Below are 14033 nucleotides of genomic sequence, written 5' to 3' on the forward strand. Positions count from 1 at the left end.
TGAACTAGAATAAGAGAGACGCTTTGGAACTGTTTCTTCTATTTGGTTCATGTAGCTTCAGGTTCGCACACTTGAATCACATGAGAATTGCTTGCAAAATGCCTTACTATTTTGCTCTCAACTCATATTTAACTTCAGCGTTTGTGCGTACCTGTAGAATGAGAACATCCTGCAATATATAGAGTTAGTAGAATGGAAAATAACTAGAGTTCTAATGCTACTCTCCCTTGGTGGAAGAGTTCTAGTTATCTTCATGCACAAGTTATCAAAACAAAACTTCACTTGGGCGAACAAAATCCAACTAGATATCAAGTTATCAACAGAAAAAGATCAGCCACGACTCTCCCTTTTGAATAATGAATTCTTCCTAATTATACTATAACGTCGATAAATTAATCTTCTTTTGCAGTATCAACTGTTTTCTACTCAATGAAATTGATTTATTCAGATCTATTTTTTGAATAGTATGAAAAGTAATAATGAAGTAATTATATGATCAGAGTTAACTTATTTGTTTGATGAAAAAAATCTTAAGACAAATTTTGAAATCGAATCAAACTTAAATATCCCACAACGATATATATTTCACTAGGCCAAATTTGTAAGTAATTTCTCATTAAGTAGTGTTTGATATTGACTCATTAATTTCAAAAAAAAAAAGATATTGAATCATTCACCCCTCATAAGACACCCTACTGTTCGAATTCGAAAGCGCTATTAGCTTCACCCGCCATTGACAGAAGTTTGTAATAAAAACATAAGCTTTAACTATTTATTTGCAAACAACAATCACTCTTTTATTTATTTTCTTTTCTACCTCTTTATGAAGAAGAAAGAGTACACATAGGGTGTAACATATATCATCATGTTCTAAACACCCAAATACCCAACGAAGAAAATCATTATTACCAACCAAAAACAAAAAGAAAAACACCCAAATAACAAACTAAGAGAATCTTAAAACTCATTAACTAAACGGTACACCCGAATCTGGAAAGCATGTCTTTGACAACAATGTCTGTCATATGACGATGAGCTTCATCTGTCAAATGAATACCATCCCAATGCACGTATTGAGCCGGGTTAGAACAAGCTCTTACACTAGCTGATCCACACACAGTCCTGAAATTAAAGTTGTATCGTCCTCCAGTTCCACAGCACGCAGTTAACAACGTATTCTGATTAAATCCAAACGAAGAAGCACTACGAAGAAGAGTCAAAAGCGCTCCGTAATAATCTCCATAGACAATCCTAACATTCGGAAATTCACGTTGTAGAGATGCCAAACCTCTGGTCAGGTATCTATTATGGTACGAAGCAAAATCATTATAATTTCTCAAGCAACCCAATTGGTCGTAACCATTTGCATTAGAATCAGGAAAAGATGTCAAATACAAAGGAAGACACCCCAGTGGATAAATTCCTGGAACCAAAATACGAGTTGCCCCAAGCTGAATCACATCTTTGATGCTTTTCATAATACCGGCAACAACAAAAGGAACGTAAGTACGGACCTCAGGTAATTGCTTCTTTTGGAAAAACCCATTGTAATAATCATTGCCACCCCATTCTCCCATTACTATAAGAGACGAACTCCTAAGAGTTTGTGCACAATTAGAACCACATGTGGATTGTAGATAAGATTTAAACCAACCTAATTGAGCAGCCAACGGCGTATTCCATGTGGGCAGCCGAATACCCCGAGCTGCCCAGAAAGAGGAATTTAGCGCCGTGGCACCAGCCACGGCAAAGTTAACGCCTTGGCTAAAAGAAGCACCTCTGTCCAAGTAAGCATTAAGGAAGGAGAGTTTGAAAGCAGAGGAAATGTAATCGATAATAATACGGCCGTTTGAGAAACGGCCGGTAGGTCTTCTAAAGAAGGTTTCACCGTACGGAGCTTGGTTGGCTCGGAATATAATGGAAGCGCCGGGTGTACGGATGACATTTCCGGCATCAGCGAGTGAGTCACCGAGTTGGTAAACTGATCTGATGTTACATTTTGTTTGGGCAGCTGAGGGAGAAGAGAAATATGCGAAAGTTATCACTAAAAGAAAGAAAGATTCTTTGTGTAGACACAGAGAAGCCATTCTGAAGAATGTTTTCTGCTTGTAATTAACTTCAAGTGTTTTCTGCTTGTAAACTGCAAGTGGTAGTGCTAATTTATATACTCCAAAAAGGAACAGAAGTCTCAGAACAACAGGAATATAATGTCTCTTTTGTCACTTTGTTGTTTTTTGAATCTTGTTTTATTTTCAACAATTTTTACCATGTGGAAATAAAGTACGTAAAGTTTAATCACTATTATAACATGTTTGTGGTCAGAGTATATCACATTAATATATGTCAAAAATTATACAATATAATTTCTATTAATTAATTGTATTTACTTTGAAAAATGCTACTATTATTTTTCCAAGATTAATATATGAGGTGATACGTAGATGGAAGTACCTGGATCTCCACACGAAGTGTAGAGTGTAGTGTGAGTACAACCGACCATATGTACTCAATAAGTAGTAACACTAATCTTGGGCTAAAAGCAGTTACGAGCTCAGAAACAATACTCAGATAGCAATATCAATAACCAGAAACAGTTCAGAATATAAAGGAAAACAGTAGAAACAGGTAGCTCAATGATATTATGTTCAGCTTGTTCACATTTCAGAAATTTAGGCATGCTTGCCATTTATAGCAGTTTAAGCCCAATATGGATAAAATATATTTTTTATCGGCTAGCATAAGAAAAAGTATATCGCTATGCCTACATGTCAAATATACATATCAAATCTTAGAAAAAAAATCTTACCCTAATCCAAATCGTGAAAATCCTCTTCAAAATCTCCCAAAACCGAGCTCTACAACTCACAATATGTTAAAATGAACCAAACCCTTGAAACTGAGTACTATATACTCTGCCCGTGCATTACCCTTCGCGAATGCGGTAAAAGCCTTGCGTTCGCGAAACACAAATTTCACCAGCGGCCAAAACCTCCTTCGCGAATGCGATGACCAAACGACTCATGCTACACGAAAGCAAAGCCTCACTCGCGAACGCGAAGACCTAAGGCCTGATGCCCTAGCCTGCCTCGCTTCAACGCGAACGACGCGGCTCCTTGCTCGCGTTCGCGAAGTCCACAACCCTCCAAAGCATCGCGATAGCGGTTGCCCACTCGCGAACGTGAAGAACAACCCATCTGCTAGCCAAGAAGACCCTACGTGAACGCGATCCCTATGTCACGAACGTGAAGAATCACCCACCAGACACCACATCAGCTGTCCAAACATGAAGAAAATGGTCTGGAACTCATCTGAAATGCCCTCCGAGGCCCCCACAGCACCCCATCCAATTACACCAACTAGTCCTAAAACATATTACGAACTTACTCGAAACCTCAAATCACATCAAACAACATTAAAATCATGAATCGCACCCCAATTCAAGCCTAATGAAACTAATGAACTTTTAACTTCAAAAATTAAATTTCGAACCATATCAAATCAACTCCGAATGACCTTTAATTTTGCACAGTAGTCTCAAATGACACAACAAACCTATTCCAACTCCCGGAATCAAAATTCGAACCTGATATCAACAAAGTCAACTCTCGGTCAAACCTCTCAATCTTCCAAACCTTCAACTTTCCAACTTCGCCTAAAAACCTCAAATTCAACCTACGGACCTCCAATCAATATCTGGACACACACCTAAGTGCAAAATCACTATACAAAACTATTGGAACCATCAAAACTTCATTCCAGAGTTGTCTACACAAAAGTCAAACTCCGATAAACTCCAAATTAAGCCTTCAATCTTGGGACGACTAAGTGTCCCAAATCACTCCGAAACTTCCCCGAAGCCAATCCAATCATCCCAGAAGAGACAATACATAAGGAGATGGGGATACAATACACAAAATAATCGGCCGGATCGTTACACATCAAGAGGCAAAGTGAGCTACCATGATGCCTGCTAACTTTTACTATTTAAATAATATCCATCCGATAATTTCTATAGTTAAATGGTTTTAATGAAAATGCAAGATTATACCCTAGTTCCAATCTAATAGGCCGAAATATTAGGGAGGAAAAGCGAAATTAGTAAAAAGTTTGGGCACGATGCCATCTTTTTGCTAGCTAACTTTAGTTTAAAATGTGCTTGTATGACATCTATAATTTTCGACATTCAATATGCTCAAAGCTAGAAATGTTATAAGTGATGGATTATAAAGTTTATTTATGCTATGTGTGGATATAAAGCAAACTCATATCTGATTATTTATATTCAAGTGAGACAAAAGATAAGAATAAATACAAGATTAATTGATTTATTGAGATTAAAGGCTGGAAAATATTTTTCCGTAGTTCTATAAAAGCTCAAACTAACTTAAATTGTTTTCCTCTATCAAATTAATTAATTTTTTTTGTTATTGTTGTTGTTCTTTTTGTTGCCACCGGTATCATTATTAGTATTTTTTGTTTATTTTGATGTTGTTATTATTTGGTTCAAGAGAAGAAATCGTACTTATGATTTGATGTAAACTTAAAAAACAAATTGAAAATTCTCTTTTGCATATTATATTTTTGTCTTTTTGTTTGGGACAGAGACCATTATAGTGCCAATTAGTCAAAGATTGTTGTTTTCGAGAATGCAGCCCATATGAATATGAAATTAAAGGTCAGTTGACTGTTTCAAAGATTCGGAAAAGAAAACGAGAAAGGCATTTCACATGCAAAATTTGATTATTATTCCCTTTCAATAATATTTCCATTGATTTGAAAGTGATGCAGCTGTTTGTCGCTTTTGCAAATTTCTATGATTAATATTAGTAGTACTCTCTTTGCTGGCTCCCACCATCAAAATCTCTAGAATTATGAACATGCATAAATCTAATCACGAGTCTCAACAAACAATAATACATAACTGTTGGCAAAGGTATTGTCTTTATCGCTAATTAGTATTAATATTAATAAAGCATGCAGCGAGAATCGAATGTGTTTTGGTGTTTTAAAAACTGTGTACTCGCTCTTATCTTTGTGAACCAGTTGAAAATGTAGCAAAAAAAGATTCGGTTGCTAACATTTAGCCCTTCTAAAAGAGAAATATTTTTTCTTTGAATTTTTTTTTTGCTAGAGGCAGTTTGTATTGGATTAATTAATTTAAAAAGTATTTTTAAGAAACAATTAATGTTTGACCAAGCTTTTAAAAAATATTTTTAAGTGTGTTTTTCTCAAAAGTGCTTTTCAAAAAAATATTTCTGGGAAGAAGTTACTTTTTTCTGTTTCTCCAAAACTGTTTCTGCTTCTCCTCAGAAGCATTTTTTTTTCTCCTAAAAATTTGGCCAAACACTTCAAATTTGAATAAAACGCACTTTTTTTTAAAAAAAAGAAAGTATTTTTAAACTTGGAGAAGGTTGGCCAAACAGGCTATTTGAGTATGAAATCGTTTTGTTAGAGAACAAAACAACGATTTATCTTACCACGCGAGATTTTGCATCATATGTTATAGGGAAAAGTTTATCTTTCAACGTGAGATTTTTTTCAGTGTTTTTAAAAGGCGTTGGCGTAAGGCAAGGCGTTTACATATGCCTCACCGAGGCGTAAGCCCCATAGTTTTTAGTTTTTAATATTTTATAAAATAATATAATGATAGTAAATATTTATAAACATGTAAAATTGCATAAATATTGAAGAAAACATATATATATATATATATATATATATATATATATATATATATATATATATATATATATATGTGTGTGTGTGTGTGTGTTCTCCATCCCCACAAAAAACTAATCAAAACAATCTATTATACGTTACTTACAAGCACAAGTAATTTGAGTCAAAGAATAAATTTTTCTATATGGAGGAACAAAAAGGATGATTAGCCTGCAATTTGAACTTTGAATTTGCTGCTATGAAAAAGAATGTAGTTCTCTTTGTATTTGTAAAAAAATTAAATATTCGTTGCTTTTGGGAAATATTAGCAGACTAGCAGACAAAATAAAATTTTGGAAAAATCATGAATTAGGGCTTAAATCAATAAAAAAGGTCTTTACTTTTAAATTTAATACTTTTGAGTTCCTTTTTAAACCTTTTGAGTAATTACTAAACTGACTTTTGAGAATTTGGGTATTATATGAAGGACAAATTCAACAAATTTTGTTTTAATTTGAAAAAGTCTCTGGGGTTTACTCCTTACTAAAAGAATGCGCCCCGAACGCCCGGGGGTACGCCCCGAACGCCCCAGCGTACACCCCAAATTGCGGGGCGTACGCCTCTTGACACTTTCGCCTCACACCATCGCCCCGGGGCATTTTTGGTATGCCTCGCCCCGGGACTCGCCCCAGAAACGCCTTTTAAAATAGAGATTTTTTTAGGCAAATCCAAATTTGGTGAGGCCCCACTACAAATATCTGGATACAAAGTGGCCAAAAAAAATGTTTGTTACCTACTACTAGGGGTGTACAAAGAAAACCGATAAACCGCACGAAACCGATAATCCGAGTCAAACCGAAAAAAAACTCGATCTGGTTTGGTTTGATTTGGTTTGGTACTGAAAAATAAAACTCTATAATTGGTTTGGTTTGGTTTTAACTAAAAAAAATCAAACCGAAACCAAACCAACCCGATAGTACATTTATATAATTTTTAAAAATATTTTATACATATAAATATTTATTGCAATGTAATTTATAAATATTTCTTAAACTTGTTCACAATTTTATTTTTTAACGTATTATTTCAACTTTGGACTTAACATTCTTGAATGATAAATAAATTTTATAGCCCATAAATGTAGTAACTCAAACAAAGTTCAAATCAATACTAATGCTAACAAAAGAAATTCAATTCAATACTAGGAATGATGATAGTGTTGGATAATTATTTTAGTTTTACATTGGTTTATAATGAAAATGCATAACTCAGTTTATCTTTTTCTTTAGTGCTTAGTTATGTAATTAATATTAGTACTTATTGGCTATGCTTATTTAGCATGATCTATATAGTATTTTTAGATTATGTTAATTTTTATCATGGCTTATTAATTAGCAATATTTGTTTTATGTAATTTTATTATTTTATTTTTGTTATTGAATATTTTAGTATAATGTTATGACTTATCTCATATTATTGCGTTAGTTTCTTGAAAAATATATTATATAGTTGTATTTTACTATGACTTAAGAAATATTTGGAGCACAAGTTACATATTTTATGCTATGAAGACTTTACCCGAAAAAAATCGAAAACCCAAAAAAACCGAAAATATTCGAGAAAAGCCGAAATTAAAAATTCTGACTTTGTTGGTTTGGTTTATAAGTTTAAAAACCCGACACCATTGATTTGATTTGATAATTAAAAATTCTGAACCAATCCGACATATGTCCATCCCTACCTACTACGTCCCACCTACCGGACATAGAAACGTTTTCCTCATATCTGAACTATTCGAATTATAAATATTGGTACTTTTTCATTTTGGTATAATAATATACTTATATGGTTGGCCTTCTCGGCAAAATTGAGGGACTACTCATGATATCGAGTAAAAGGAGATTAGGGGTGTTTAAAGAAAAATCAAAAAGTCTAAACTAAACTGAAAATTAAATCAAAATATAAAATAAAACCGACATATTCTCTGATTCGATTTTAAATTATAAAATTGTTTTGGTTCGCTATTTAAAATCGAACCAACCGACTCTGCATGTGTATGTAAGTACTTAAATAGTATTGTTTTATAAATTTTTATGACCATAAGATTTTCTTATAGGGATCTTTTAAACATTTTATATAGTTTTAATCAGAACAAGTTGTATATATGCATTCTTGGTGCTTATTTGAGTTTTCTGTTCTTCTCTATGACTTTATTTAGGAGAGATTTCTACGTTGGTTTAATCATTAATGTTAGGAAAGTCTGAAAAATATATGGACATAAGGTTGTTATTTGATTTATCAAACTCAATAATTGTTATGTCTTGCAATGAAATTTGTTACATGTAAATGTTTCAATAGATAAAGTTAGCTAAACTTGGTAATCAATCTTGGATAGTATATATATGTATTAAGTTAGTTGAACTTGGTAATCAAATTGCCTTAGAAGGCATTTCTATGTTTTGTAATATTGATGACAAATTTAAGTATTAATATAAGTATCTCTTATTATGTCAAAAAAAGAGAGGATAATGATCCAGATTAATTGTTAGAAGAAAAGGACATAAGTTTTAGCAGCCTTACCAACAATTAAAATCCAAGTTTACACATTAGCGGCCTTTTCTTATTATCAGTAAAGATCATCAATTGATAGAGAAAGAAATCCATTAATTGTCCGTATCATTAAGTAATGGCAAGCAATTTCCTAAATTTGCCTTTATTCATATGGGGCCCCACATGAGAGGGTGAAGGTCATTGAAAGGTTATTAGGCTAGAAATTTACCATTTTTTCTAAAGATTTCTAGTGTGGCAAATATATTAGATAATAAATTATTTACCTTATCTTCTCAGTAAATAATATATTAGATAATATTCTTTAGTTATACATATATGGTAGTTTTTTTATGGAAAGAATTTTTTTTTATTAGCAGTCCCTAGGGCAATTATAATTTATGGAGAAATTCCTGGGGCTAAAGTATTTGCCTAAGAGTCCCTAGTCTATCGTTAAATACGCATGTGACTTTATCAGTCTGACATTCTACAATAGACAAAGTCTAGAAGGCTCCTAGGTGTTCTGTCAAGTTTTTTTCCCCAGAAAATGGTCATATATATCTCTCTACTATCAAATATTGTTTAAAGTTACCCACCGTTATACTCATCATCGATAAAAATTGCCCCTACCGTCTTACTATTAAATATATTTGCCCCCTATTTGACGGAAGGGACACATGGCAGCCTTCTATACATTTTTTAATACTCAACCAATTGCCCATAACTTGACCCATCCCGGACTTAATCAACTAAATCCTCATCCCTTTCTCTTATTTTATCTCCTTCCCAAGAGAAGCTCCTTCCTCCATGACTAAGTGCTTCCAAATTTCTTGCAAAATGAATCTTTTTGTTTCAGAGTGTGTAGACTAAGAAATTATTTTAATAATTCCTTGTTTATTGCCTTGATTTCCAAATTTTTAAAAAAATTCCGAAAAGGAAATTTTGTGGCGTTGGATGCTTGAAAATCCAAAAATTGGCTTGATTGTTTGGAGTTGCTCTTGAGTCAGAATTGTGCTAACAACTGATTTAAAGAACTTGGTAAAAATAATCGAACTCCAACTGTTGGGTTCTTAAGTTATCCAAGTTGGAACCAAAATTGTTAAAGTGTTGAATTATTCTACTGAAATAATTATCTGGGTCTATTTTGTTGAGCTAAAATCTTAGATTAACCGCTGCTTTTTAGCTTGGTTAAAGAAGATTTTCAAGTTAAAGATTTGTGGGGTTTCTTGGTGAATCGGATTTGAGGTTCAAAAAAAATATATCTTCACTTTCCGAGTCGAAAAATTCGAGCAACTAAGCGTGAAAAATTCTGTTTGTGCTTCTACAATTGAAAATTCGAATTTGAAGGATTTGATAGTACTTGCAGTTAGCAATTGAGCATTAATTTGATTCTAATTTATGGTTGCTGTTGAGAATTAAGGTTGTAAATATCACTGCAAATTTGGACTTCTTTGAACTTGAATCGTCTATTTTTAAATTCTTTTAAACATTATTGCTTGAGAATTGAATCGTGGTATTGTATGTGCTTAAATCAAAGAGATTAACTACTGCTCGTTGGAAGAATTTAGTGCTAAATTTAAGGACCACCATTTTTGAACACTTCCATATTTTGGAGGAAAGAGCTTTTCTTGTGAAGGAGATGAAATACGTTTTGGGATGGGTCGTATTTAGGGTTATAGATATCGAGTATCCAGTATGGGCAACTGGTTGGCTTATAAAATGTATAAAAGGCTGCCACGTGTTCCTTCCGTCAAATGAGGGGCAAATATATTTAATAGTAAGACGGTAGGGCAATTTTGATCGATTAGTATAACGGAAGGTAACTTTAAATAATAGTATTTGATAGTACAGGGATATATATGACTCTTTTTTTTGTCAAGGCAACTCCACGACACTTGAACAACTATGACTGAAGGCACGTTCCTTGTTGGAAAGATGTGTTCAATTTATGCCACAATCGATGCAATGGTTTGAGCGTTATAGGAAGCGGTCACAGTGGCATATATATTTGTAATATTGCAACGATCGAAATATTTTTGAAGTTCTCACCGGTTTGCATCGAGACCGTGATAATAATACCCACACCATCAATGAGAGCACGCGATTATATTCATGTGGGAAATGGTCGATTTATCACTTGCCTTGCTCACATGTCATGAAGTGCTTTCAATATACTGGGTTTGCAGCGACGAGGTATGTTGATAGAGAATATAGTGTGGCTGCATATGCAAGCACTTATAGCGGGCACTTTCAACCAGTGGTATCTAAGTATTATTGGTTGCCTAGCCATTTGCAATGGTTTGCAACAACAATTTCTTGCGTCGCATGCAAGTGCAAAAAAGAATGCGGATACGAAACCAAATTGATGTTGGTGATATTGTATGTGAGTGTAAATGTGATCTATGTTCCCAAACAGGACATGATCTTCATAAATGTCCTACAATAGGTTTGGGACGCGGTGGCAATTCAGCTCCTGATGATAGTTCATCCAATATTGGTAATTTTCAGAAATATTATTAGTTTTTTATAGCAGTATATTTAGTAGGAATAAGTGTCTATAATGGTGTGTTTGAAATATCAATAAAATAAAATTATATTTCCAATAATATTAACTCTAGTTGACACTTAGCATTGAAAATTCAATAGAAAACTTAATAAAAACTTGAGAAAAAAAGAAATATTTTCATTCGTCATTATCGTCATTGTCGGGAACTAATTTATCGTTACTTATGTCGGTCTCTTTATTGTCATTTTCTTCATCTTCTTCGTCATCGTCTTGTTCGCATCCGTCCGGACTGAGAGCATCATAATCTAACCTCAATTGACACACATTTCTCGTATTTCTTCGCTATTATCAATAAGACCACTGGCTTGATTTCTACAATAATATGGCACTTCGATGTCTAACGTTTGCGGTAGATATTTGGTAGTTCCTCCCACTCCACAACTGTTGGGAATACATGAATTCATCTAAGAGATCATCAACAATGGGTATGGGATATTTGTCTTTGATGGTGATATCATTTATACCCCTATAGTCCACACAAAACCTCCAGGTCCCATCCTTTTTCTTCGCTAATAAAGCTGGTGAGGAGAAGGGAGATAGGATTTGTTGAATATTTCCCGTGGTTAGCATCTCTGTCACCTGCTTCTCTAACTCTTCCTTCTGATAGTAATTATACCTATAAGGCCTCAAACTGATTGGTGCAACCCCAGGCTTTAAGGGAATAGTGTGATTAAGTGTTCTAACAGGTGGTAAAGTGTTGAGTTTTGCAAAGATATCTTCGTAGTCCTTCAGTACTTCTCAGATAGATTCTTCTGGCTCCTTTAGTTCAGGTGATTGATCCACACTTATCAAAAATAAATGAGCCATGAATGTGTGTCCTTTCCTTAGTAACCTTCCCATAGAGCTACTGTTGATCGTGTTGAGGCTACCTTCTTCTGGAATTATATGAAGCACAATTTTATTTTCCTTCCTCCTAATGGTCACACATTTCTTCTCATGATCAAACTTAGTAGGATTGTACTTTTTCATCCGATCATTGTTCAGAATAATGTCACAACCTCCCAGCTTTATGATTCTGAAATCCTCATGGAATAGTTAACCCTGCATCTTCCAAAGGAATCCAGCACAATTTGAGTTACATAAAACATAGTTACCATCTGCAATTGTTACTCTTATAGGGGTACAATATGTTGGAACATAACCGGTCTCTTTGAGAGCTTGTTCATCAATGAAGCTATAAGTTGGTCATGAATTCACTAATAGAGTGAGACTCCTATTTTTGGCTACTCCGTTAACAAAAATAAAATTTACTCATTTGTTACTACCTTAGAGTGCACTCAGGCAGATGGCTTCCTACATTTCCTGCTCAATCTCATCTTCAGTGATGAGCTCCTGTGGATTATTGTTTTCATCTGTAACTTCCTCAATTTTCCTAACCATAGAGTTCAATTACTTTGGTTTACACTGGTGACCTGGAGTGTATTTCTCGCCACACTTAAAACACAAGTGGTTATTCTTCCGGTACTCAAATACTTCAGGGCTTAACCTAAAAGTATTGGATCTATTAGCGGGCACTGTTATAGTTTTCTAAGTCACTGATCCTCCTGTAGATGGGGACGACCTAACCACAATTTTGTTCCACTTCTGTATAGTCTTAATAGCTTTCTCTTGCATACGAGCTTTCTCAATAGCATGGCTCAAGGTGGCCGGTTTGAACATTTTTCACAACATACTTAATCTCCTCTTTAAGAGTTCCCATAAAAGTGGAAAGGAAATGAGACTCGTTTAAATCCGGATTTCTAAGATTCATCTCAGCCTTAAGGTCCTCAAATTTTCCCAAAAACTCATCCACACTTCCCGTTTGTGTCAGCTTATTAAATTCCTCTACTATATCCTCCATCAAAACCTCACCAAATCGTATGTATAATTTCTCTTTAAATACGACCCAAGTTATTACACCATTACTTAGAACAAATGAATTATACCAAGTCTCAACCAATCCATTCAAATAAAGAGCAACGGCTTCCACTTTTTGATTTTCTGCAGTTTTGTATAAGTTAAAATACCTTTCATATTTTCGGGTCCATACCTTGGGTTCGTGGCCTTCAAAGCTGGGCAACTCCCATTTGGGAGGAGGAATGGAAAATCCTTGCCTATTGAGTCGTGCGTCCATTGTTGGCATAAGTAACAATCCGTCTTCAACTAGGTTAACATTCCCCGACCCTCGATTTTGCTTCGATTCCAATACCGTCAAACAATCCAGAATGAGCTCCAAGGTGCCTTGGATCTCCACCTATGTATTACCAAGTTCCTTTTGGCTATTGCACAGCTCCTCTAACACTTCATCATGCTTGGCTAATTTTTCATCCACTGCTTTCATCCTCGTTCCTTTCACCAATGATACTTACACATGTTGTAGATTCATTGCTCAAATTGGTGTGAATCAATTCTAGATTGAAGAAAGAATTGAATATTCATTGATCAAATATGATCTACTACTCTTATTTCTTACTCGACCATTAAATTATTATTTAAAAAATCCTCGATGGGTGGGTCTTGCAGTCAACCTCCCTTTTGCCGAAAAATGAATTTTTTAAGAAGATGAGATCAATTCAGAAGCTAGCTCCATATATTCTTGTACAGTCAAAGAAGATCGATTCCGTGAGGGACACCTATTACTATTTTCACTGCCCAATAACCAACTTGGTCCCAAGGTAAAGAATAACCAGTTACGCCAACTGAGCTATATCCCCCCGAGCCAAGTGGAGCATACATGAAGTAGTCAGAGTTGTGAAAGACCAGATTGGCCCGTTCTGCCATAAGTACCTCCATATTCCGCTAAGTAGAATTCGACAATGGGTTTGAGTCGGTAATTGTAAGGATTTTTGTTCAAGAATGAAATCTTATTGGAACAGTCCATATCCGGTTCATCCTTCGGAACCATATCACATCCTGATTTTGAATAATATTCAAGAAAAGAGTCTTCTAGAAAAATTCATAGAATTTCTCAAATAAAAACCTCATTAGCGCCAAGCGTGAGGGAATGCTAGACGTTTGGTAATTTCACCTACTCCTATCAAAATAAGAATCAACAAGCGGAACTTGAACTTGAAGAAGATACCAATTGTCATGATATAAGACAGAAATGAAAGAGAATACAACTTTTTTTGGGATAATTTTTTGAAATTTTATAAATGGAATTGAAATTGGAACTACAATCGAAACTAATAAAGAAAATTAACAGAATTAAAACACAACTAAAGCTAAAACCTCCATTGCTAAGCTAGGAATCTGCAGATGAATAAGAAAAAGGAGAAGCATA

The 14033-nt window shown here is 34.4% G+C and overlaps 1 protein-coding gene across 1 annotated transcript; it reads right to left on the minus strand.

Annotated features, from left to right (window-relative positions):
- Positions 1-771: 771 nt before the first annotated feature.
- LOC142166921 (GDSL esterase/lipase At5g03980-like) lies at positions 772-2198 on the minus strand. The gene has a single exon (XM_075226797.1). It carries the CDS (start codon positions 2085-2087, stop codon positions 972-974), a length of 1116 nt encoding a protein of 371 aa, XP_075082898.1. The 5' UTR covers positions 2088-2198; the 3' UTR covers positions 772-971.
- Between the last annotated feature and the right edge of the window lie 11835 nt (positions 2199-14033).

The sequence above is a fragment of the Nicotiana tabacum genome, chromosome 12 (genome assembly GCF_000715075.1).
Source record: "Nicotiana tabacum cultivar K326 chromosome 12, ASM71507v2, whole genome shotgun sequence".
NCBI lineage: Eukaryota > Viridiplantae > Streptophyta > Magnoliopsida > Solanales > Solanaceae > Nicotiana > Nicotiana tabacum.